We start from the raw sequence: 23707 nt of genomic DNA on the forward strand, positions 1-23707 counted from the left end.
AATGTGCAGCTCTGTTCAGACAACGAAATTAGCGTGAAGAGAGATCCCCCCATATATATATATATATATATATATATATATATATATATACCCACAGGGTATCAAGACACCGGTGCCCAATTGAGTATGGTGTTAGTTAAATCAAAGTCTAATCCAGTGGTCAACGTACCATCAATAGGCAACTCATGATCTTGTCCGGGCAGATACCACCACCCACAGATTGCATAGGGTATCAAGACACCGGTGCCCAATTGAGTATGGGTCTTGTTAAATCAAAGTCTAATCCAGTGGTCAACGTACCATCAATAGGCAACTCATGATCTTGTCCGGGCAGATACCACCACCCTTCTACAGATTGCACGTGATTCACCAGCTCGTCCCTTCGCTCCACTATCAAGTTTGGTCCTAACAATGAATCAGAACATGACCTTAGCAGTTTTTCAATTAAGGAAAGTCGGTTAGTACCGAGAATCTCTTTATAGATCCTTCTTCTCCATTCACATAACTTGCGTGACGTGAATTCAATTCACGTGGGGATTTCATTCGCCAATCACTAGCGGTCTCTTGACTTACATGACGAGCAGTAGCCGGATATTTCCGTCAGCCGTATTCACCACTAGCCGCCAGCACAAGGTATAGGTCGTGCACAAATCAGGAATAAGGGAGCACAAGGATGCTTACAAGACGTGCAGTTGTGAATAGATAGCGAACAACTTTCAGTTCTTCCCATTGATCACACTTGTTCACCACGAACCAAATCACCTTTTGATTAGCAACTAAACTCAAAGCCACATTTTTCAGTATCTAGCCTTCAGCTCAATGGTGTTTTATTATCTTACAGCCTCATGCGGGCGTACGACTCTCAGGCCACCAGAAGTGCGAAGGAAAACCTGCTGACCTCGCTAAAGGTTGGCGATTCAAACAAGTATGTTAACGATGATCCTAGTGAACGCACACCAACTTAGCTTACATGTTAACGTCAATTAAGTATATTATTGAATGCGTACAAATGGGATCTCCAGAATCAAAGTTAACTGGTGTCAAATTGTCCTTTTTTTCAGGTGCATCGGTGGTGTGCTCAGTAGACGCGTCTATTTGGCATATAATACCCAGTAATTTTGTAGTCAGAATATTTTTTCAGTGTACATAAGAATGTAAATAGATTGGTTGTACTTTCTATGCTGTGCGTTCTGACTAAGCAAATTTTCATCAGTCTAATACATGAGGCAAATTCTGAATTTCCTGGAAACTCGTCCACGGGAAACAAAGTTTTGTAGAAACATCAACTACCGCTAGTTCGCGGTCTTCTGTTTGGCAGGCGTCCAACCCAAATGGTAATGGTCGTGATGCCCCTCGCGGCTGAAATGGATTTGTCTGCCGCGTAGGCTCAACATAGTTGGTGGTGAAGAAAAACTGAGCTATGTTGAATCATTGCTTGAGAGTTTGAGGATTTTCGTCCTCCATGAGATGGATGGCTGGAAGCCAGATAGGATACTGGTGTCAGCTTTCACCCCACTGACGTGTATTTCAACTGACTGTCAGGATCTCGAAATGGATGAGACTAGTCTAAAGTCTATTATCAACTTGGTGTTTGTACACATCTGTATTATCGGGATAGGCGGATAGTACCGTAAACGTGGAACTTAAGTATTGTACTGGAAGGAGGGTTCTTAGCTCATACCGCGAGACGATTAAGTGGGGAGGAATCGTCTTTGAGTGACCTACAGTATTCGAAACAATAATCGATCCCACAGAATCACTTAAAGTGTGCACATAACCCTACAGTTAGCCCCTCGACCCTGTGGCTCTCCCAAGACCTTTCTGAAGAGAAGTGACACGGCTAATCTCCTGAGGTATTGTACTTAATTAAGTGACCCAAAGTGGCATGCAGAAAGAGCCTTCCGTTGTAATGGAAAAAATCGATATCCTCCTGAATATCCACTCGGTTTGCATGGTCAAATTTAATCTCAAATAAATCGTACGCTTTTTAATTATTGATAAGGTAGAATGCTTAAGATGCGATTTGGAGCTGAACTTGTTTTACCCATTGATGCCTAATGTGCAACGGCGGTCGTGATGAGCAGCCGACCCATAACTGCAGGAACTAAGAACGAAAGGGCCCGTGGTTTCATTGGTTCCGGACGATTTCTTAGCACTTTAATAGGTTACCTCTGATGGGTTTTTATCTCACGGAATATTTTCGACTGCACTTAACGATTCACATATCATCTTGAAGGGACAGGTGTGTCTCAATCTTCACGGCATCATCGAGTGATCTGGGTCAGTTTTACGTTAGCAGCCATACAAATGGGGTGTCACTGGGTAATTTACCTGCTATGGTCCACTATTAAAACCAGGTCAACCAGCGTGGAGCTTACTCTCTAGAGTGGATCTGATTCGTTGCAACAAACCCTAGCGATTGGACCACTCATTTCTACCATGGGTACAGCTGACAGACTCATTAACCATACCACTTGAGGTACCCGGTCGAGCTAGATTTGACGTTCCATCGTTCTAGCACTCCATTGCCAGGGGGACATCGACTGTCATGTCAAGCAGCGCTTGCTTTTTGTGATTCCCGAAAAAAATGTGGTTAACATTTGTAAGCGATAAGGTCGAATTTATATTTTCCGACCTGTTTGAGAAGGTCGGTATTTTTGCCTACTAACCTAATCAAAGACAAAGTGGTCTCCGAACGGTGGTTCTGGTGCCAGATATACGACATTGTTACGATTGAGTTGATGTTGCGAGGGGGTAGTGCACCCGAAATTCTGTGCTAAACTTATGAAGCTATCGGGACAGAAGTCATTGCCCGGCCTACACCCATTATCCCTAAGGAGCTTGGATGCCTAGCAATATGATCACATCAACGTATGAATGGAGGATAAAAATCGACAGGCTTTATCAAAATGACCATTTATAAATTCATCACGTGCTCAACAGCGGGCTTCATGTTCCAAACAAAAACGTAGCAAGATCACGAGGTAAAAACATTGCACTGGGTGGAACGCGGTAGGAACAATTCGTGTCAGTAACGGGGAGAACCGCCGATATCAATGCCTCTTTGCCTTCTTTTTGTTGGATTTTGGTGGAACGGATTTTTCTTGTTGTCTTCCTCCCGATATCCTCTCCATCGCCGGTGGTTTTTCTCCAAATTTTCGCTCCGCTGTCCGCTGATTCTCGTCTGCCTTCTCCGTTCTCTCCTGTTTTCCTTTCACTTCTCTCTCCTTCACTTGACGTGTTCCTTCTGTCTCTGTTACTACAATCGTTGAAGCCTCATCAGATTGCCAACTCAACCAGAGAAAGTAAACGTATCCGAGACATAATCCGATGGCTGTGTACATGGATGTCGCCATGAGAGGCAGGAATGGCAACCCACGGTTCATTCGAATCAATGGCCAAAGAATGAACGAAGCCACGTAAAGTGGAACCAAGCCCCACAGGTGTATGCTGGCTAAACGGCCTAGGGGTCCGTTGGTCTGATAGATATCAGTTTTTGTAGAGGCAGGATGCAAACGAAACAACACCAGCCAATGAATTGTGGTATACGACAAGAACATGAAGAGGACGGCAGGCGTTTCTGAATAAGGGAGAAGATGCACGCTTGTTTGATACCACTTATTATTTCGTAACCCACAATAAAAGCATCCTTAACCGTAAATGCTAGGTGCTCCAACTCGTGACCTAAGCATCCAAGGGCACTAAAGGAGAATTGTCACGTCCGGGTTTCAACTTGGACGGTTGAATCTGAAATATCAAGATGCTAACACCTCACTGAAGCAGTGGGAGGGACGCTTGTCACGTAGAACGTTGAGACACTCGATATCAGAAGGAATACAAGATGCATTGGGATTGGTTTTACTTTTCGCAGTGTTGTATGCGTCAGAACTTATGTGGTGTCTGTAGATGTGCACGACTAGGTCTATATCCTATGGACTTGTACCTTATCTGAGCCAACGGGCCAGCGTTGAACGACGGCTTAGGACATCGGGGGCACGAAATACCTTACGTATCTGTTTCAGTCCAGATCATTCGGATAAAACGGAGTTAAAACTATACGGGAATGTATGGAACATGTATCGAAGACCAAGTGTTACAGAGTAGGTCAGCTGATACCGATTGAAAATTGCATAAATTTTTAATGATAAGCCCAGTGTGTTTTTTGACGATCTTAGAGAAACAGTGTATCAAGCTTCTCGGAGCCAGCACAATTGAACGAGAAATTCACACAGCAGAAAACTGCTAGTTCATTTGATATTGGTAGAAGCTTGAAAACCAAACGGGACGATAGATCTTGGAATTGTTGATAAAGTCAACACCACTTATTATCTACCTGGCTAGAGGTGAAACGATCAATCATAGGCAGCGCGTCGAATCAAAGAATGCAGACGAATACTAACCTGCTTTAGTAGGAATCAACGGCATAAGACTATAGTGCCCGATCGTCGTAGCGTAGAATGCGATTGAGCGGAAGTTCGGAACAGCCATCGCCAACAAACTGAAAGAAAATATGACGCAAGAAATTCAGTAAACTGGTCGAACAAATCATCGCACATTTCGATCATATCAAAAGGCAATGATGTCGATTTATACACTACCCTTAACAACTCTCTATAACCCTTGGTGCTGGTGCAAATTGGCACTGTTCCATACCTGATAGTCTTTCGAATACGATCAGTATGCTCTCCACACAACCTCAGCCAACACTGTTCACGAGTCACAAGATCCATTAGGGCTGTGATCTGCAGGGTGATGGGACATGCGAACAGGACAAAGATTACGTCCATTAGCTTGAAACCCACAGCAAGTGAAATTATATTCCATTGCAAGTAACTCAGACAGAAAATCCTGGCAATAGTCATAGACAGTTAATAATCGTTTTCTCCACACACCTAAGTTCGAAAATGTTTGCTAAATGTTAGGACGTACTTCAAAGGCAATAGGACCACAATAATCGCTTTTTCGTGCACCTGCCAACCAAAGAGAAACGACGCCCATGCAGCTCCCGTCAGTGCAGTTAGGAATTCCCGATAATGTACAGAAACATGCATATCGTTGAACGCGGAGCTTTTCGCAGCACAACGTAGGAGAGGTGGCTGATAAAGAATAAAAACACTGGTAAGTATTCAATTAGAACCGAAAGTTGGGTCAAAATATGGAACACGATCACCTGCACTGCGAAAACGAAAAGAAATCGTTTGATGGAGAAAGGCCTTGTATACCTGTAGATGGGGAAGAAAGACATGGAATCGGAGAGTGACGTTTCTCGGAATGTGCGAAAAAATTGTGGTCATCAGCCAACAGACATCCTACACAAGCATTTTCAGATGGGAAAGTTTGAAATTCCGATTTGGAACGAACGGATCCGGGACAAGCGAACAGTATCAGGCCAAACAAGCGATAAAGTTGACGTGTGTTCGGATGAATACGGCCACAAAGATGAAAAAAATTTATGCTAGCATAAATGGTGTCATCCGTCATTGACTAACACAATTAACGAAAACCTAGGTGAGCGCTCGATGTCATCGATTTCTATCACTAGTCAAATGCACAATGCAATCACCTCTTTTTGTCAAATGTTGGTGGACAAAAAACCCATCCCAGTTAACAACCCTAGAACCGATAAACGCAGACGAATCAAAGGAAAGGCTAAAGCTGCATACCAGTACGTCGGTGGAACGAGACTTCAATTGGTCGGTCACAGGAACAACTTCGCTCGTTACAGACGTAGCACAGACTTCATGCTTCCTTAAGAAATGTGACAAAACCAAATGAATTAAGAGTCTTCAACCACCAACCGTACATATGGGGATAAACAAAGGGCTCTTAGCAATACGATGAACTTTTATTGAACAAGGAGTCCCCGAAGTTCCTTTTCTCCGCCTCTCCGACGAACGTACGCACCATCGGTAGTCACGCCAAATATACACCATCTTGAAATATACTCATTCACAAAATTCTTTATCGTTAACAGAAGATCAAACAATTTCTCAATGACACCTTTCAACTGGATGTGCTGCACAGAGAACGCCTGCACGATGTTCGAGACAACGCAGCATATTTCCTGAATAGGGAAATCCGCCGTAGCCCATCACCCTGAGTTTCCACCAACCGCTTGAAGGCCAAGTTTGTGCAACTGACGAAATACATTCATTTGCGAATCAGCTGTGTCAACGGGAGACTTAACAGAATCTCTTGTCTAACTCGATGAACCCCGAGGAAGACGAAACCTGTAGTGGGTAGTTTTTTTATTTTTCAACAACCCCATCAGTGGTGTGCTCTGTTAGGAAAGTATACTTACTCTTAACTTCGATATGATTGTCTAGGCTGTTGTTGACCTGATCCGACGGTCTGCCTATTTATGAGCAATCACATCACTTGCCTTAACTAGTCATGGATCCGGATAATCGTCAGGCCACAGGCTTCGAATCTAACGGGATGCCCATCATAAGGCTTTCATTGTGTCACATCAGGTCGGTCACATGACCGTTTCGTAGTTAGAAAACGGGTTGTGCAGCGGACTCAATCGCGGAAAACACCCAGCACCAACTGAGGCTGCTCAGCCACGTGCTACGAAAAGTAAAAAACCGTCTACCGAAACGAGTGCTTTCTCCGCGCTTACTTCAGAATGATAGAAACTGCAAGGTGGACAACGTATGGCTTGGCAGAAGGGTCTGAAAAATCGAAGAGTTTGGGTGTTGTTAGTGCAGTACGCCTCCGAGATTAGGTCCCCGTGACCCCTCCTGCGCTTGACATACATTGCAAGAGATAGCGCCTCACTGATTCCAGTGGCGTTCGTGCTGTTAGTTTCCAGATCGTCTGGCTGAGCGCCTGAAAGTGTGGCCACCTCAGAGTGCTTGCGATAGACCGGCACTAGATCCGGTCCCTGACCCACTCTTTTCATTCTAAGGCTTGAAATATAGTTGGATGAACTTCATGGCTGTATGGCAGTGAAGCATCAGTATCAACATGATGTTGTTGTCTCTGGTGATGATTGGTCAGTAAACTGACGGTCGGTAAGTCGCAACGATGGCGGAGAGCTTCGTACGGTTGAGAAATGGGAACATCAAACTGGACGTTGGATTATTACAAGAATATACATGGACGTTCACCCCGAAAGCAAAACTCGAAGAACTACATATGATTGGCGAAATAAGTACTCACAAGCATCGAGCCAATAACCAGGACAGCCGTGTGAACAGGACGGATTGACGGTAAGACCACATGATCAGCAGATTCCACAAGTCCTCGTGTCATCGATGAGCTGGATGTGTTCAAATGCGGCCACAGTCCAAAACGGCTGTCTGACAGGAGAATTGCGTACAGATCAAGAAAAGGTCACATTAGGTGATCCCTACACATGAATGTGAAAAGGTAGGATTTTATGTAACCACAACAGCGAATCAGAAATTCGTAGAACAGATGACGTCTAGTTATGATCGAAGAGCTGCTCAGTAAAACAGATTTCTCGAAGAACTGAACACGTTGACATTTGATGCTACTAGTCTATCAGTATGAGTCTCAGTTCAGTTTTTCAGCTAAATAGCCGTGTGCCGAAGTAGACTAGTATCAGCCGATACAGCTTCGTCGACCCAGGATCAGAATAAGGAATCGAGAGCTACAAGTTAGTGGAGATGACCAAATCAGACCGAATGGTTTCTTATCTGTAAGAGGAGATGCAGTCTTGGGGATTCAATCCTCACGGGAAGGGGCAAAATGAATTGATTACTATCCAAAACACCGCAGCGAGATTTCCTAGATGATTTTGTGTTGAACTTAGAACCACTGAACGAGATTGTGGAGAGGGCGCTTATCGGGTCAACTCAAATCATAATCTCCTACGAAGTTTTCTCAAGGTGACTTAATTTTTTGGACCGAGAGTGAATTTAGAGCACTAGCCAGTGTAACCACATTTGTTTACATCATCGTTTGAATCGATATGGACTTCACCAGCCTCGTTTTAATAATCCTATGCGGAAGTGAGTACATACGTCCGCTACTGTATGGCACCGAAGACGCAAGGTCATGTCGATAATCCTTCACTTCTGCTTTCATCACTTCATCTTTTAGATCCACATCTGTCACGAACACGTAAAACTGCGGGCTCGCACGAATATTCGACGTTGTTCTTACAGTCAGGCATCTGCTGCTAAACTGTGATGGTCCGCCTATAGTCTCAGTACCAGCTACTTGGCTAGCACGGCTTGTTCAAGTAAAAAGTTCTCATAAAGCCGTAAGAAGCTTGGAGCAGTTGTTCGCTGGATTATTGAAAGTCGGTTTATTACGATTCTGAGGTTATCAGTAGCGCATCTTATTTCAGAGTAAAACTTATTCGTTTGGTACTCGGCTGGGTCAACCTATAAAAAAACTAAGTCAGATATTTCATTGAAGATGGGACACGCTGGTTCGGATATATATTTACGCTTCAATCAATATTCGATCCTAATTTAAACGCATTGGAAGTCCCTGTTGAACGCAACATTATCATGCTTCGACAGTCTAGGCAACGAAATTAGTTCGCAGTAAACATGACTTTAATAAGCTGGTGTTTGGTGGAGTTTACTTTCTCAAAATAAGGCGAGGGGAACAAATCACGACCGAGGGAAATCATGCTCTTCCCCTAAACAGGCATCGTTGTGTGCACATGCGATGTATTCTACACCGAAAGACACTACACCATCGCTGACTGACTCATACAACGCAGAAGATAGCAGGAAACACAAAGCTTACTTGATGCACAAAGAAATTTTTCAGCCCCATTATAGAGAGCCCAGAAATTTGGGGCCCAATACGCGTGAGTTAGTCCGCGACCGAAAGGAAACAAGCGAGAATATATTGCACTCAACTGTGTCTGAAAGAATAACTATGGGAATGGAGTGGACTAACCTCTGAGAGAAAAGGTAGAAAGGATATCAGCATGGTAACTGTGACAGCGGCCCCGAGCTTGGAAAACTTGCCTATGAATGAAAGGAAACTACGGTTCTCACGAGCTGGGGCAAAGTGGATAGTCAATTAAATTGAGCTTACCTAGACAATAGTTGAACAGGAGATGGACGAAATAAACAGGCGCAACGTAGAGGAATAGATGTTTTAAATTTAACAGTACCGTGAAGCACACAGCTGCTTTAACATAACATTCCTAAACGACACTGTTAGTTGGAGAAATTCACGCACTTCAATAAGAAACGAAACAGACAGCAGGAGCACTCCGAAAAGGAATCCATTGTACTGAAAATGTATATCTGAACTGTGGTCAAGAATAGCAGCTCATCGAATCAACTCTCGCTTTTTTCGTTTAAGAGGTGTGGACAAAAATATAGCCTAGGTAGAGAATTCTACAGCAGATCTAACAAAGTACCTGACACTACCTTAGCGAATATACACTCATTTGCAAACTAATTTGGTTTTTCGAGAGACTCACCTGGAACTCAGCTGAATCTCTCGTTTGTAATGTTCTCAGGCAACTGAATGTGCTGCACCAGGCCGCCTCATGTTTCAGTCGCTACGATATTCGAGATATCGCGATACATGTATATCTTTGTAATGTACTACTCAGTCGATCGTATCGGCTGGTCCCGAGCTTTCGATGTCCACCACAGCTCTTAGTCTATTCTCAGACTTCACTATTTAACGCCGCCGTCCTCGTTACCTTTTGGTTTCGCTTCCTGGCATCAATCATGGATAGTGATCTCGACGACATCCAGTAGGTAATAGGTTGTCCAGATTGTTCACCATTCCAGCTTCACTCTGAATTCTCAACGTTTGACAAGCTTTAGAGACATGTATCGGTTTTGCCCGTAGCCTCACCCAAACATTCGACCCAGTCAATAAAGAAACATCATGGATCGTCCTGCGAAAGCCTGGCTGTCCGGACAAATTTATTATTATTATAAAAGCTCACCACACTGAGATGAGAGCCCGGGTGCATGCCTTCGAGACTACCACTAACCAACCCGAAATCCATATGGCGGTGAGTCAGGTTCGTATGCTAATCCAAGTCCTCTTCAGTCTTTATGTAACAAACAGCTGCGCAGAGGCCTCTGAGATTGGAGAATTGATATACCAGGTGAATATTGTTTGGACGGTTACCTGTTCAATTCGACGCAATTGCTGACCAAGATACTGCTGTATGAGGCCAGTGTCCATATGCTGCCACCTGCAGAAGACTGCACTTTATTTTCACCATCCCAGGCGGAATCACAGCGGTTTAGCATGAGGGTCGATTATGTGGCGACTCGCTTCGGTTAAATATAGATACTTCTAGAATGCTTGTCACGTATGACTGCACAGGGAGCTCATTAGATAACACGTGTCGTCCAACTAGAGTCCTGTGGTATCGTGCTATCTTAGAGTATGCCAACCACAAACCTGACGCTTGGCAGTAGAGTGGACACATGAATTACGAAGATCGCCTTAAGAAACGCACTTGGAACAGTTTTCACCTGCGTACAGAGATTAAAATTACGACGTATTGGGTTGTTACGAAACCGCACACCAGTAAAATCGGTGTTTTCAACAAGGCACGCTTAGGTTATTGACCGATTTCACCTGCAACATCTGCGCAAAGTCCTTCGGGTCAAATGGCAAACCGAACCCTGAATACTGAAGTCCTCCCATGGCAAATATTGTTACAGTGGAAAATCAGCTACGTTGGTGGCCACTTGAAACAAGCGGTCAAAGCTCCCATCCTGATTCAAATTGTCCATGGTCATCTGAAGAATGGAGTTCACAATATGGAACAATCCAGATTAAAACATTCTCTGCGCAAGTTTGAAAAGCTGTAACTTACCATTTCGGATCACAGAAGGAATTGAAACATAACCCGACGGCCCGGATAACGGAAATCCAAACAGGAATGAGTACTGTTTTGTATCTCGGTCCTGGAGATGCTAGCAACTGCGGCACTGTTGCCTTTGAAATTTACTTTACTGGATGGCTGGGATGGCAATCTTCCTGGCTATGTGGTGTTGCGTGTGCATCCAGTGGATACACAATGGATACCAAAGTATCCCTAGTGTAAACGGCTGAATTACGTCGGGGATGTTGATAATAGCCGTAAGTGAACTCTCAGAGTTGGCTTCAGGATCCACGGTGTCCAGTTTTGCGATTCGTGTCACATTACGGTTACCACAACATAGACGGTATATGGGCTTGATAAATGAGCGCTGTCTGAGAGCAGCAATCATAACAAAGTTGCGGTGTCTGCCTGTGGCAATGCATAATTTTGGTGTGCCAGTCATCGTTTACCCAAAGTACTGAGTATGCAACCTTCTGCTAAAGATTAGACATTGGGCAGCTCCTGATGTTTCGACTACTTTCATCGTGCCAACAGTGCAAGGAGATGGTGCCATATATTGAGGTGGTGTACTGGTGTACCTTGAAATCCTAGGTTAAATGTTGAGCCCACATGTATCCTAGCGTCAAGACACTGGAAACGTTTGTTTTGTTTTCATCAACTTATCAGTCAGGATATCTCTGGCGCATTTGACAGAAAGGATACGGTCAACAATCATCAAGCCGTAATTGAAAGCCAGCAAACCCAAAGTCAATATAAACCGTCGCTTCATCATACTGTTCCCACTCCTACTCAAAATTGTAGATATTCTAAAAACGTGGTAACAGCAAATAAGGGGACTTACCTCCAAAGACCGAAGTAAACAGTAAGTTCTGTAAGCAATACAGAGCACCGCTGAAACCATACAGTCTTGGGAGATGAATAAGCAGTGTTGCTGATAACGCACATTTTTGGGTCAACTTGGGCAGCTACTTGGGAAAGCAACCATTCGAACCAGGCAAACAAAGGGGGATAATCTAGAGTCCATTTAGAAGTCGACTAGAGGGAATAAGAAGAGAATAAAGCGATTCATACCTCAAAATACCACCTGCTAAAAGGAAGGGAATGTGTTACTGCCAACCAATTCCGGTGGACTTCGAAATCAGTAGAGTGACTGGCGAAGATAGGTTGACATTCAAATGAAACTCACTAAGAAAACATGAACAGCAACTTGAACGCGCTGGCGACGAACAGCAGCAGAAGTAATAACAGCATGGTCCGTGTCACGCCTGAGTAGCTGTAAGACAAATTGACAGTGAATTTGGAGTGAGATGCTAAGAGAACAAGCATCCGAAAGTGCCTGAACCGAAAACCAAATGAGCAGGCTTGAATTACCTTTATCACTTTGCAGACGACAGTTATGTGAGGAGATATTCAAGGAATTGTGGCAAATTAATAATTTTCGTCACTGTTGTGTGCGCTTGCTATTTGGGCCCTTACATCCTCACTTCTATAATGCCATCATCATCATCGACAGCATGTCATCGGTGTTCTAAACGATGCCATCAAGCTGTAAGACAAATTGACAGTGAATTTGGAGTGAGATGCTAAGAGAACAAGCATCCGAAAGTGCCTGAACCGAAAACCAAATGAGCAGGCTTGAATTACCTTTGTCACTTTGCAGACGACAGTTATGTGAGGAGATATTCAAGGAATTGTGGCAAATTAATAATTTTCGTCACTGTTGTGTGCGCTTGCTATTTGGGCCCTTACATCCTCACTTCTATAATGCCATCATCATCATCGACAGCATGTCATCGGTGTTCTAAACCGATGCCATCAATAATTGGATGATGCCTAACTAATAGTTCTCATTTTCTCATTCGACCAATTAAATATTTGCTACTATTATTCCGAATGAAAACATGGTGGATCATTTTAAGTGACCAGAGAGTGTGTATGTTAATCCGGATATCCCTAAGGAGCAGAAACGACGGAGGCATGACTGCAATTCATTCATTAACATTTGGGAAATGACAGAACCCCTCAAAATGAATAACGTCAAACCCTGGTCGATTTTCCCCGAAAAAAATTGACCAGCTTACTTCTTGCAAAACAGAATTCTGTATTAAGAACTGCGCTTATCAAATCAACGAAAGATTTTTCCCGTAACTCTTCGCTTGGCGCGTAGATCAGTCAATAGTTTGAAAGTCCATTTGGGTTCAAACCACTTTGACAACGTAAACCACTAAGGAAAGGTAGCTTGGGTCCCCGCAACATATGGCAGCAGATGGTGTAGGACGGAGAAATTCGACGGATGTGGTAGTTTGCTGACGAAGAACAACAAAGATAACAACGAGGTCATTGATGAGGCGATTTCACCATATCGGTGAGTATTTCCATCGAATAATGTGTTGCGCTTGTTATGCCTCAACCCTGAAGACGACACCTGCTGGTGTAGCTAAGAGCACGTTATTTTTCATGCATTGTCCATACGTTGTCCACCTTTTGGAGCCTCCTAGTCAGCAAGTGCTTCAGCAAACAAGGCATGATGAGGTAACCGATCATCAAACAAGTGACTGGTTTGTTTCGTAAAGACACTCGTCTGGCTTCAGGATTTCTAATCCGATGGTCCTGGGGTACATATGCAGTGTTGAGAAAGTATCCGTGGTCGAGCGGCAACAGTCGTGCATTGTCAACGAACATCTGGCTTCGAAATCTCAAGCGCATGACAATTAAAACGGCATCTTACTGGTCAGAGGGTTTATGATCCGAACTCAGTCCCAGCATCTCAACTGCTGGTGTCTAGTTTTAGATAGCCTGACAGTATCTCACCCCTCTTGTTTTTTTTTCAGGCGCGAAAGCAGCTAGGCACCGGAAAGGAAGCTGTAACTGAACGGTTAATGTAGAAACAAACACGCTCTTGTAAAAAACGGCCAGGAGTGGGGCACCTACACCTCCCAAAATTATTAAAATAAACACATCGGAGTACAACACTGGAAGGCGTCATCAGCAGAAACGATCCACCGTCTTTTAAAACCGTGTCAAACACAATGATTACACGTTCTTCAGTTGAAAACTGCGCATTTATTGAATACCGGTTACATCCACAACACCGTCACGAAGACATTCAACCTTACCATGGTGACGGTTTGTGCGCCCCTTGATCCACTGAGCTATACTGCGTAATATCCACGTGACATTCAGAGCCTCAAACCGGGTTGAGGTTTGAATAACAGTTTCCTGACACATAGGTTGTGGGTTGGGAGGTGCGACGATGTGTCCCATAAAAATGGCAATTCACCTGCATTTTCCGCCAAACACCGCTACCTTGTGATCAGGCTTTTTAGCTTTTTTAGACTTTGATCGAGAACCCTAAATGTCTTCTCGTCTGACTGTACATGGCCTGGCAGTATCCCAGCCCACGTACAATCATGACACGAATAACAGTACTCTCATGCCATATCGGCAGTCGCGTGGCTCCATCAGTCGGGTCGCCTTACTTGCTGCATACAGCAGGCCGGGTGGGTGAAAACAGATTAGTGATGACACCTCCCTTCTTAGACTTTCAAGCTTTCCCTCTTCTACACTACCCCACACAGGTTTGAATACTTTCTCCGCAGATCCCAGCACTAGGAGCGACCGTTGTGCTTGCCGTGTCTCACTCGGCTGCAGCTTCCGTACGTCCGACTTCAATAAGGCTCCTGAACACCTTGAAGTCTGTTTTCAAATCCTGAAGGCCCGTCTACTGGGACGCTTTTAACGCTGACACAATGAAGCAGGATAACCGGTGGTCCTTGCTGGATCCAATCCTCATTAATGTGTGCTGCCCGTTAGAGGCAAGGATGAAGGGCACGAGTACCGCGATTGGACTGACTGCCCTCCAGCTCTCTTCCAGGTTCCGGCACATTTGGTGTTGCAGAAGCCGCAGTAGCTGGATATGCTAAGGTGGGTATTTTGTGGACGGTCTGCGTGAATACAAATAAAGCACGATATTCACGAGCTTCTGGAGTATATTCTATTGCGCAAGCGTGCTGGAAAAAGTTATCAGAATCGAACGCACCCTTGAGGGCAAGGAACAGAAAATTGTAGCGCGGCGTCTATACGCAAGGTGATGTGACCCAAACAACCCTTTCGTGAAGCCCTCCAGGGTTCCTGCCTAGGGCTCCGTTGCGGACCGGGAATCCAAGCGAGCAATGGCAGTTGGTCAGCTTAGTTACTGCTGGAAGTGGTCATCGGCTTGTTAACTCAGTCAGGCAATTTAATTGCAAACGTCCCACCACCAAGCAACGTGACATCAGTGCGTTGATCTAGCGCTACGCTCCCTCACAACGCACTGCTAACGGCACCTCAATTGACGGTGAAAAGTTTGCACTCAAATCGTCCAGTTCAGCACACAAACTGACGACCAACTACGTTACCTGAGCCACCAACATCCTCCTCAAAATTGTCAGCAGTGTTTTTGAGATGCTGGAGAGAGAACCAATTGTATATTTGAGTTTCGTTCAAACGGGGATTTTGAGTTGTGAGCGTGCTTAGGTAACACTGACCCTAGACGCCTAACCCTGTAAACTACGGCGATTATCTTCGCCGGACACATTAGTCGTGCGACCAGATAAGCAGTTGAGAGAAAGAACAAATGGTGTAAGACCACGGCAGAGAATATTTTGCCAAGCAAGCGCGAGAAAACTGAAATGCATGGGTTCATGCAGCGCACTGCTGGCAGCAGAAAACGGAATGGAAATTTCACTTTGACATACACGGGTTCAGCTCGATTTATGTACTCCAAATGCACGTTGGGACGGCCAGTTAGAACCGGTGTAGAAAACTAGTTTTCTGACATCCCGACTTTTCCACTCTCCCCATATTTTTGCGCGGAGTCCATCTAGTAAACGCGACACCGGCTGTCAAAGTTGGCAAACGGGGGTGCACGTTGCTCTTTCTACCTGTGGCCGTGAACTGTTGTCCTGAACCACTGATCAGCAGGAATATGTCCGAGTACGTTTTCAATGATATCTAATGCCTTAATTTGATTGACGCTATTACCATAACCTCTAAAGCAATCTCTGGTTGATTCGTCTTGTACAAATTGGACCTGCACGATAAATACCTCATTTGCGACTGTATAGTCAAACATAGTCGCTGCGTGACTCACTAGGTATCAATGATTTGTCAGCAACACTCGCATAACATGCATCTAGAAACCGTATAAGTCGCCGGGGATTGTTTTAAAAACGTTTTACCTAAGGCATAGACGGAGCGCAACTGGAACAAACAGTGAAAAACGCAGTTGCAGTGCACATGAACCAAAGTAAGGACATATTTGTTCTTAAAATCCTACGAAGCCTTTCATGAACTCCTCGTAGGTCACAAAAATCAAGAATTGGAAAGTTGTGGTAATAGTGGTATTCCCTAAATTTAGCCCACGCGGCCGTTCTACAAGCAGAAGGTCCAGTAGCTTGCACTGTTGTGTCCCGGTAACAGCCGACAACGCCGCAATGAGGGATTCTACGCCAACAGCGACTTGACGGTCGAAATGATTGGTCAATGGAGCAGAGTGTTTATCTGTCCGGCATAAAGCAGAGCTCTGATTGGCAGCCAGTCATGCTCACGGAGTCACAGATTCACGGATTGATGCTCAAACATCGGCCTGATTCCGATTGCCAATGTGGCGCCCCGAAGACGCCAGCGATTCCAGAATGTTGTCGTTACTTGCATGCTAGGCGCGACACGCTATGCGTGGATCCCTAATTTATTTTTAGGAATTTACTACCCTTCTGATGAGACCACTGGCTTTGGAGGACCAGGCCGAAGAATCAGTCAGGGAATAAATTTATCAAGATCAGAGGATGGTGAGCCTTTTTAGCGTTTTGATCTGTTTACTCCAATTTCAGATCCGGCGTCTCCCTAATTACCCGGTGAGGTGGGTACATCTCCCCTGAGAAGAGCAACAGTTTACAGTAAACTATAACCGATGGTAATGAGATCCACGTGAGGTTTTCGATGGCGAAAATGTGGCAAGGCAGTTCCTTTTTCCATGAACTTTGACAACCCCAAGGCCAGGCCGAGTCTGGACTGACATATGATATTTTTCCTCGAAACTTGTATGTGTTAGCCACTCGCTTCATGTGTGTTGCCTAAATATCCCCATGGTTTGAAAAGGAACAAAGTGACGAACAATAAGGTTTCAGGGATCCCGTCGTTCGGTCAGTGCTTATCTAATGGTTAAAATAGGGGCGAAAAATGAAATACGCAGGGAAGGTCGGTTAATGAAGCGCAAAACGTGGAGACACGGACGATTGGTTTCCCTGCCTCTCATGTCGCACCTAGTTGGATGCTGTGAGACAACCAAGAGGGCCGTTGAGTGACTTTCCCGGTTGATTCGTTTCACACGGCCAAGGCAGACTCAGCGTTCTTACGAAACCGCCAACGGCTGAGTAAATGGCTATCAAATAACCATGCCATGAGGTCAGTTGTGACGATGTCATTGGACCAGGTTATAATAGAGTGCCCTTTATGAGAAATTAGTTAACTCAGCTTTATTCGAAAGATACGGTTAATAGATGGTGATTTCGTGATTCCATAGTAATACAGGTTAGACGGTGACTATGTTGCCTTTGGTGAACGGTTGAGTGCGGCCATATAATACCCATTCGACCATTTACTAACATCCAGCACGCTTATTTGGCGGGTATCAGTTGGTTTTTCGGCTTGAAAGCGCCGAAAAATCGGTATTGAACCACGCAAAAAATATAGCCGCCCACAGAATTGCACATCCCAGCTCAAACATTTCACATATGACGTCAATCACGGGGTTAGTCGAAAACTGAAGTATGTCAGTGGTACGGTTCTGCCATGCCCAGTTTGAAAGCATACCCACAATCACTGATGTCCTGCATTGGACGATGCCCTCATCCACTCGTGCCAATAATTACAGCTGTCAACAAACTCTTAACCTGCCCCAACCGCCTCCGGGACCCGGTCGTTCTAATCAACTGATCCTCACAAAGTCAGTCATTTTCCGTGTAGTTTGCGTTCCGTCCCGTGCGTTGGCACAAACTACGTCCCACAAGGAAGTTTCATACCAGACTCCACCGCAGTGACACTAGTGATTCCCTACAGTTCCAATATGCACCATGACTGTTTCCAGCTGCCATTTATCCGAACTGCTGACTCCTCTGCTTCGTCGTCCTCACTCTCGATTTTTATGACCCCGGCTATAAGCCCATCGGTCGAAGGCCGAATGAGCCTCATCAGTGGTTTTAGACATCAGTTCACTCTGAAAGATCAGATCGTGACAAGCCAGCTACCGCAGCAAATTCGTTGTTCTGGATCATCATTTTTCGCAATTTGAATCTTCGTCAACATGCCCCATGCCGGATAGACCTTTGTCGCTCTTCACCTTCTGTTTTCGCCAGCCACCTTCAGACCTTAACGATCTGATCTTGTTGCAGCTTGATTTGTTCCCCCGGAAAGTAAAACAAACCCCCGGAAACTGCATCTCCTTTCCCATGCCGGTTTAGTCTTGGTCAAGCGAACATCGGGTCCGCCCGCAGTTTATGGCTTCTTCCTCTTTTCACACAATCCCCGCGGATTCCCCTAGTTGTGCTCCGTTCTGACTGTTATCATGTGATCTCGCCTGACTGTGTGCGACCCACTGGTTGTCAGTAAGCATCATTATAAACAGTGATCTTGTGGGCTTGCTAGTCTGTATAACTGCTAAGAAACGATATTTGTGCTGCTTGCATACACAAACTGTAGACGTGTGTTTATTTACACAGCTGTATGGACAACAGTGTTGTCAGGTTTCTGCATCTATGGCTGGGGGAGTAATTGTGTGTACGCCTTCGAGACAGGCACGTGATAACTGACCGATCATAGTCCTTCGAGGGTCGTTCTTGTCTTAAGAATAGTCCAGTTGGATTAGCCCAAACGAACCACTCAGTTTTCTTGTATCTAAATTATGGTGGTAGAAAATAATATGGTCCAGCGTCTTAGTAACTTTTCAGACCTGTCTGTATGTCAGCACTTCATAACGCGGCGAGATTTAAGGCGGCTGACCAATTCTTGACTAGGCTTCTCGACAGAAAAACGTTGTGCTATAGCAAAAAGTTGAATCCCGGTTATTTTCCACCTTTAGCGCTTACCGTAATCTTACTTTGAACTTTCAGCAGGTAGCCCAGTATAGTAGTGCCAAAATATTGAGTTGCAGGAGAACTAAAACGCCCTCTTTTTCTCGCGACGCCAGTAACATGTAGCCCCGCTGGGATTTCATGGTCCTACCACACTTCTCTGATGGTATGGAAGCTTCGATTTAGCCAGTGTTTACACAGTCAACTTGCCGTAAGCTGACTGAAGTACGTTGGTAGCAGATGGTAAAGGTCCCCACGTACAGTGACCGCTGTTCACGGGGCAAGAAGCACCGTGAGCGGAAATCTTCGTGGGCCATGATCGGCTGCTTCCAGTGTTGCTAACTACCCTCCATAAAAGACCACACAATAAACCCTCCGAACTAAACATCGGCAAGTTCCTTACAACTGTTGATCACACAGTTATCCGAGCGCTGAACGGCGGGCTTCTTAGCAGCATCCGTTAAAAAGATGCAGTGACGGTATAAGCCATATAGGAGCTTGGACTGAATAAACTTATGGGCCCTTGGCCGACCACAAGTGAGTAAATGAACTCTGACGGCCAGGACTTGAAGTCCACTATCCGACCATGACCATGCTGTCGGCTTTTCTCATGAAGTAATCAGTATTAAAAGGACGCTAGGCAGCATGACTGGTGCAGGTGCAAAGCTAGTGGTGATTGATACAAACTTGCAAATGTTGTGAGACTGCCTTATGTGCAGTATGAATACACCACGAATACATAATTCGGCTAAATTGTAACAACTCGATTTCGGTAGGAATTTTCGGTCAGTATTTGAGTATCTGCATGGTTTTTGGTGGGCAAGGAGGCTGATCTGTTATGTATTTTTAAGACTGGGAGCTTTATTTGATTTCTGCCTCCAAGAACTTCACCGAGGCTCACTAGACGCACAGTGCTCGCAGCTGCCAAATTTAATGAAGTAAAACCTTTTGCGCCGAAATGTTGCATTCTGTTGCGTATGTGTTCAGGCCAAAAGCCATCCTAATGTTAATTCATATTTTTGAAGCAAACTAAACTTCATCGTCCAATGGAGAAACCGTACCTCTGGTTGAATAGTCTGGAACAATAATTCCTCAACATCGCTGAGATGCCTAAACGGGACTGGGAAACTTGGACTTGTACTCTGAACTCCATTGCTTGATTGTTTTGGTCCATCAGGGCCACGTCATAGCTTTCGAAAATTCAATTCTATTGTGCGAATACTGAGCGCCAAGATTATCAAAATCCGTTTAAATGGAAGTAGACAATACACCGGGCATTCAGTCAGACCAAGAACTCTGCAAAATGGGACCAAAATTGGCGCGATGCCTCTGCTGAAGAACTGTACAAGATTTCTCGTGGCCAGAGAGTAAGGGTGACGGAGGTACCTTTTGCATTTAGATTTTGTGATCCTGCCTCGGGAACAACGAAAATGCCCATCACTAAATTAGATAAAGTGGTCGCAGTGGCAACTTACTACCAAATGGCTTAACAGACTTAATAGACTTAAAAGCGGAATGAACGTAGAAAAGTAGCGGAGAAAGACAATTAGTGTGAGTAGCGACGTGCATTTTTTCAACGTTATAGGCTCCCGGGTGATATATGGACACCTTGCTTGTCTCATTTTAACTATGTGACATTTCTAATTGATCTATTCCCGAAGGTTCGCCCAATGTTGTTTTGTGACAACCTTGTATCTATTGGTCTCCGATGTCCGTGTGCCCCTGTTCAGTGGTCTTGCTAATAACTACATTTCCACTAGCCGGCACAGTCCTTTAAAGAGCAGTGATTGGTGGTCCTAGTGTACCAGCTAGGTTTGTGCAAATGAGTAAGCCTGCTGTTTTTCAGTGGTGACGTGCCCAACCCTAAAGTCTACAGAGCAATGACCGGTGCCACTTGAAAGTATAGTTTGGTGTTATCTTCTGTAGGATGCGGTGCAACCAGGGCATCAAACATATAAAAGACAGCTAAGGTCTCTCGCTAAATTCTGATACGGCTGCTTGACCTCAGAGCGCGAGTTGGGCCAAAATTCGATGTCCGGTCTAGCCGGATAAACACCGCAAATGAGTCACCACTACCCTCTTGCATTTGCCAACTTCCCCACTTTTTCTCTTTGATTCACAACCCGTCACACGCGGATAGGGGAGAATTTTGCCCAAATAAAACCGTCTTGCGTTTTTCATTCCTGATTTGTCCGGTGTTCCCTAACCTGTCATGACCAAACGGTTACAGTTACCCTGTAAAAGCGGCCCATTCCTCATGGACGACTAATTTAAGCTTATGCGCTACCAGGCTAGCGAAAGATTTTCAGACATTTCGAAAATTCGGTCTTCCCTAACAGACCGGAACATAATGGGTTCTCCCAGCTACATCGATGGAAGTGAAATGAGCACATACCACGGAAGCACAGATAAATGTCCTAATAGGAACCTAAAAGGCTACACCGGTTCATGAGCCGACTTCAGTCACGATGGGGGGAAATATACTAGATTCACGCTTGTCTTTTAAGCCCGTCCAACTACGGTGTTGCGCAACGACATTGCGCAAGTCTCAATGACAAAAGCTGTGTCTATTTAATCGCGGATTTATTAGGAAATGTCATGCGCAACTCGTGATTACTCAAAAAAAGCAGAAGAACAAGCTGGCCGCGGAAAGATAACAAATGGCAGCAGTCGGTTACAGACGTGTCAATGTCAGCCTCGTGTTGAAAATCACTAAAATTGAATCGGAGCAGCTCTACTGGCAGTGTCAAACAGACGAGCGCCAAACAGCCAGAGGAATAAAAAGCATGAGTCTTTCCGAAAAGTGGTAGCACCATGACGACTACCGCAAATACATGCCATTCTCCGTATCCTCTTCAGGCAAATGAATGCCGAGTTTTGCTGAGCTGGATTTGCACTTGACCGAACAGTATAAGTCTTGTAGTCTGAAATGTGTTTAACTCCGCCTGGTACGTTTCGCATTCCCGAGATTGTTGAATATGAAATTAGGGTCCGCTGAAAAGGCATCTTACCTGCCACCACGAGGATGCAGTGTGAAACAGAATGAATCTTTCGCCAGGATCTGGTGCCTAAGGATCGAGACTAGCGGTCACCATCAAAAAAAAACTCAACGCCAAGGGAAGATATTTGCTGCATTCTGGATTTTCCGGCGGAGAAGAAAAAAGGCGTCCCGATCGAACACCATGGAAACAGAGCGATCAGTCGGCGTTAGCCGATGTAAGCGCGCGAGGTTTCTGAGGAAGCAACATGGGACCTGTTAATTACGTGACGTAATTATTTGTTTCCCTATTCCTCAGGCTAGTTCATTACCATTCCGTAACTGCTCAAGTTTCAAGACTGAACCGTTCTATTTTATGCAAAGTTGACTCTACCTCAACCGTTCTCTATAGACGATTTGTTTACATTTATTTCTGGACTTGTTGTCGAAATTTTGTTCCACTTTGAACTGAACAACAATTTTCCCGCTTAATTTGTCCGATAGCACGCTGCCCTTCGTGTGCCATCCTGTGTTGCTAACTGCCCAAGGTTCAATCTAGCCGTAAGCCTTTCTTTAGTTCTCCTCACGGTTTACTGCTAATTTCCTAATGAACCACGGTCTACCTATCTATACTGTCTGCCCAAGTCCAATTCAATATATTGTTCACTGCCCGATTGCGACTGCTGAACAAACGCAGGTGAAGTTCGTAGAATTCGGTTCCGCCACAATTATTACTGACCGTCCGTTGGTGAATTAGACTACACGTTACCTGTCAGATAGGACACCTAGATCATGCGTTTAGGCTAAGTAACCTATTCATTGCTTTGAGATCGCAGCCTTAGCACAGGATCCTACAAAGTTGGCTAGATTGAACCGAAGTTCAATATCCGGCTACATTAAGACGCGTTGTGCCTGCGTCTCGACTGCCTTCTCCGTCTCGTGCATCCAACAGTGACGGACGTTCAACGCAAGATCTGATGAGAGAACTGGACCTGGCCCGTATAAAATTAAAAAGTTGGGACTGGAGGCAGATGCTGCCAAAAGAATCAAGGAATATCAAGACAGTGTTCAACAGGAGATGGGGAAATTAGATGAAATTGTTCGATCCATATATTTTGGGGGTTTGAAAACTTGTCCTTGTCTTGCAATAAATGAACAATGTGATGCCGTAAGAAGATATGTAAATTGCATACCAGACCCAAAGGACCTGCCAATACCGGTTGAGCATGATACTGTTATCAACCCTCCAAATATCCACTTACGTAATGCTAACACGAGGCAAGACATCGGCTTCTGGAAACCGCTCAGTTGGTGCAAACATATACGGGAGTTCCTGCGTGACAGCTGCCAAAATTTGATGGAAACCCCGCCGACTACCACAGTTTTAGGCGCAGTTTTATGCCCACTATCGCCCGACACACTCGTGATCCGGCAGACCGATTCTCATACCTGGTACATAATTGTGAAGGTGAGGCGGCCCAGGCCATTAGACGGTGTGGCGTTTTGGAACCCGAGGAAGGTTACGCAGAAGCACTACGTATACTTGAACGTAGGTTTGGTGATCGCCATATCATTGCAGCTACCCCGATAGAGCAACTGACGGAAGGGCCGACCCTAAAGGCGGACGATCATAAAGCTTTGGTCACTTTGGCTGACGACATGATGATTTGTTCTGCTACGTTGAAACAACTGGAATATCCAAATGATTTTAGTTCATGTCGGACCAGTGGGGCTGTTGTAGCTAGATTACCTAGTACCGTGCAGAATGAATGGTCTGCCCTGGCAGCTAAGTCATTCAAGTCCAAGCGGGATCCAACATTCGAC

General features: G+C 44.9%; 3 protein-coding genes across 3 annotated transcripts in view; 1 reads left to right on the forward strand and 2 right to left on the reverse strand.

The window, feature by feature from the left end:
• T265_05790 (hypothetical protein) overlaps positions 1-1138 on the forward strand; it is a gene marked incomplete at both ends in the record, with an annotated part of 33899 nt that extends 32761 nt beyond the window's left edge. The window contains 2 exons of the mRNA XM_009170884.1: positions 842-925; positions 1062-1138. Coding sequence (XP_009169148.1) covers positions 842-925; positions 1062-1116 — 139 coding nt within the window. The remainder of the gene's footprint in view (positions 1-841; positions 926-1061) is intronic.
• Positions 1-2725, reverse strand: part of T265_05789 (hypothetical protein) — a gene marked incomplete at both ends in the record, with an annotated part of 10296 nt that extends 7571 nt beyond the window's left edge. The window contains one exon of the mRNA XM_009170883.1: positions 2670-2725. Within this exon, the coding sequence (XP_009169147.1) occupies positions 2670-2725 (56 nt within the window). The remainder of the gene's footprint in view (positions 1-2669) is intronic.
• Positions 2726-2912: 187 nt separating this feature from the next.
• On the reverse strand, positions 2913-12071 carry T265_13860 (hypothetical protein; the record flags this gene model as incomplete). The annotated part of the gene is made up of 10 exons (XM_009170903.1): positions 2913-3580; positions 4401-4498; positions 4930-5096; positions 7165-7304; positions 8731-8851; positions 8887-8990; positions 9028-9139; positions 9175-9247; positions 11640-11833; positions 11985-12071. Coding segments are annotated over 10 exons (1623 nt in total), but the record flags the coding sequence as incomplete, so codon positions are not given.
• Positions 12072-23707: the final 11636 nt, after the last annotated feature.

Source organism: Opisthorchis viverrini, assembly GCF_000715545.1.
Source record: "Opisthorchis viverrini unplaced genomic scaffold opera_v5_114, whole genome shotgun sequence".
NCBI classification, from domain to species: Eukaryota; Metazoa; Platyhelminthes; class Trematoda; order Opisthorchiida; family Opisthorchiidae; genus Opisthorchis; species Opisthorchis viverrini.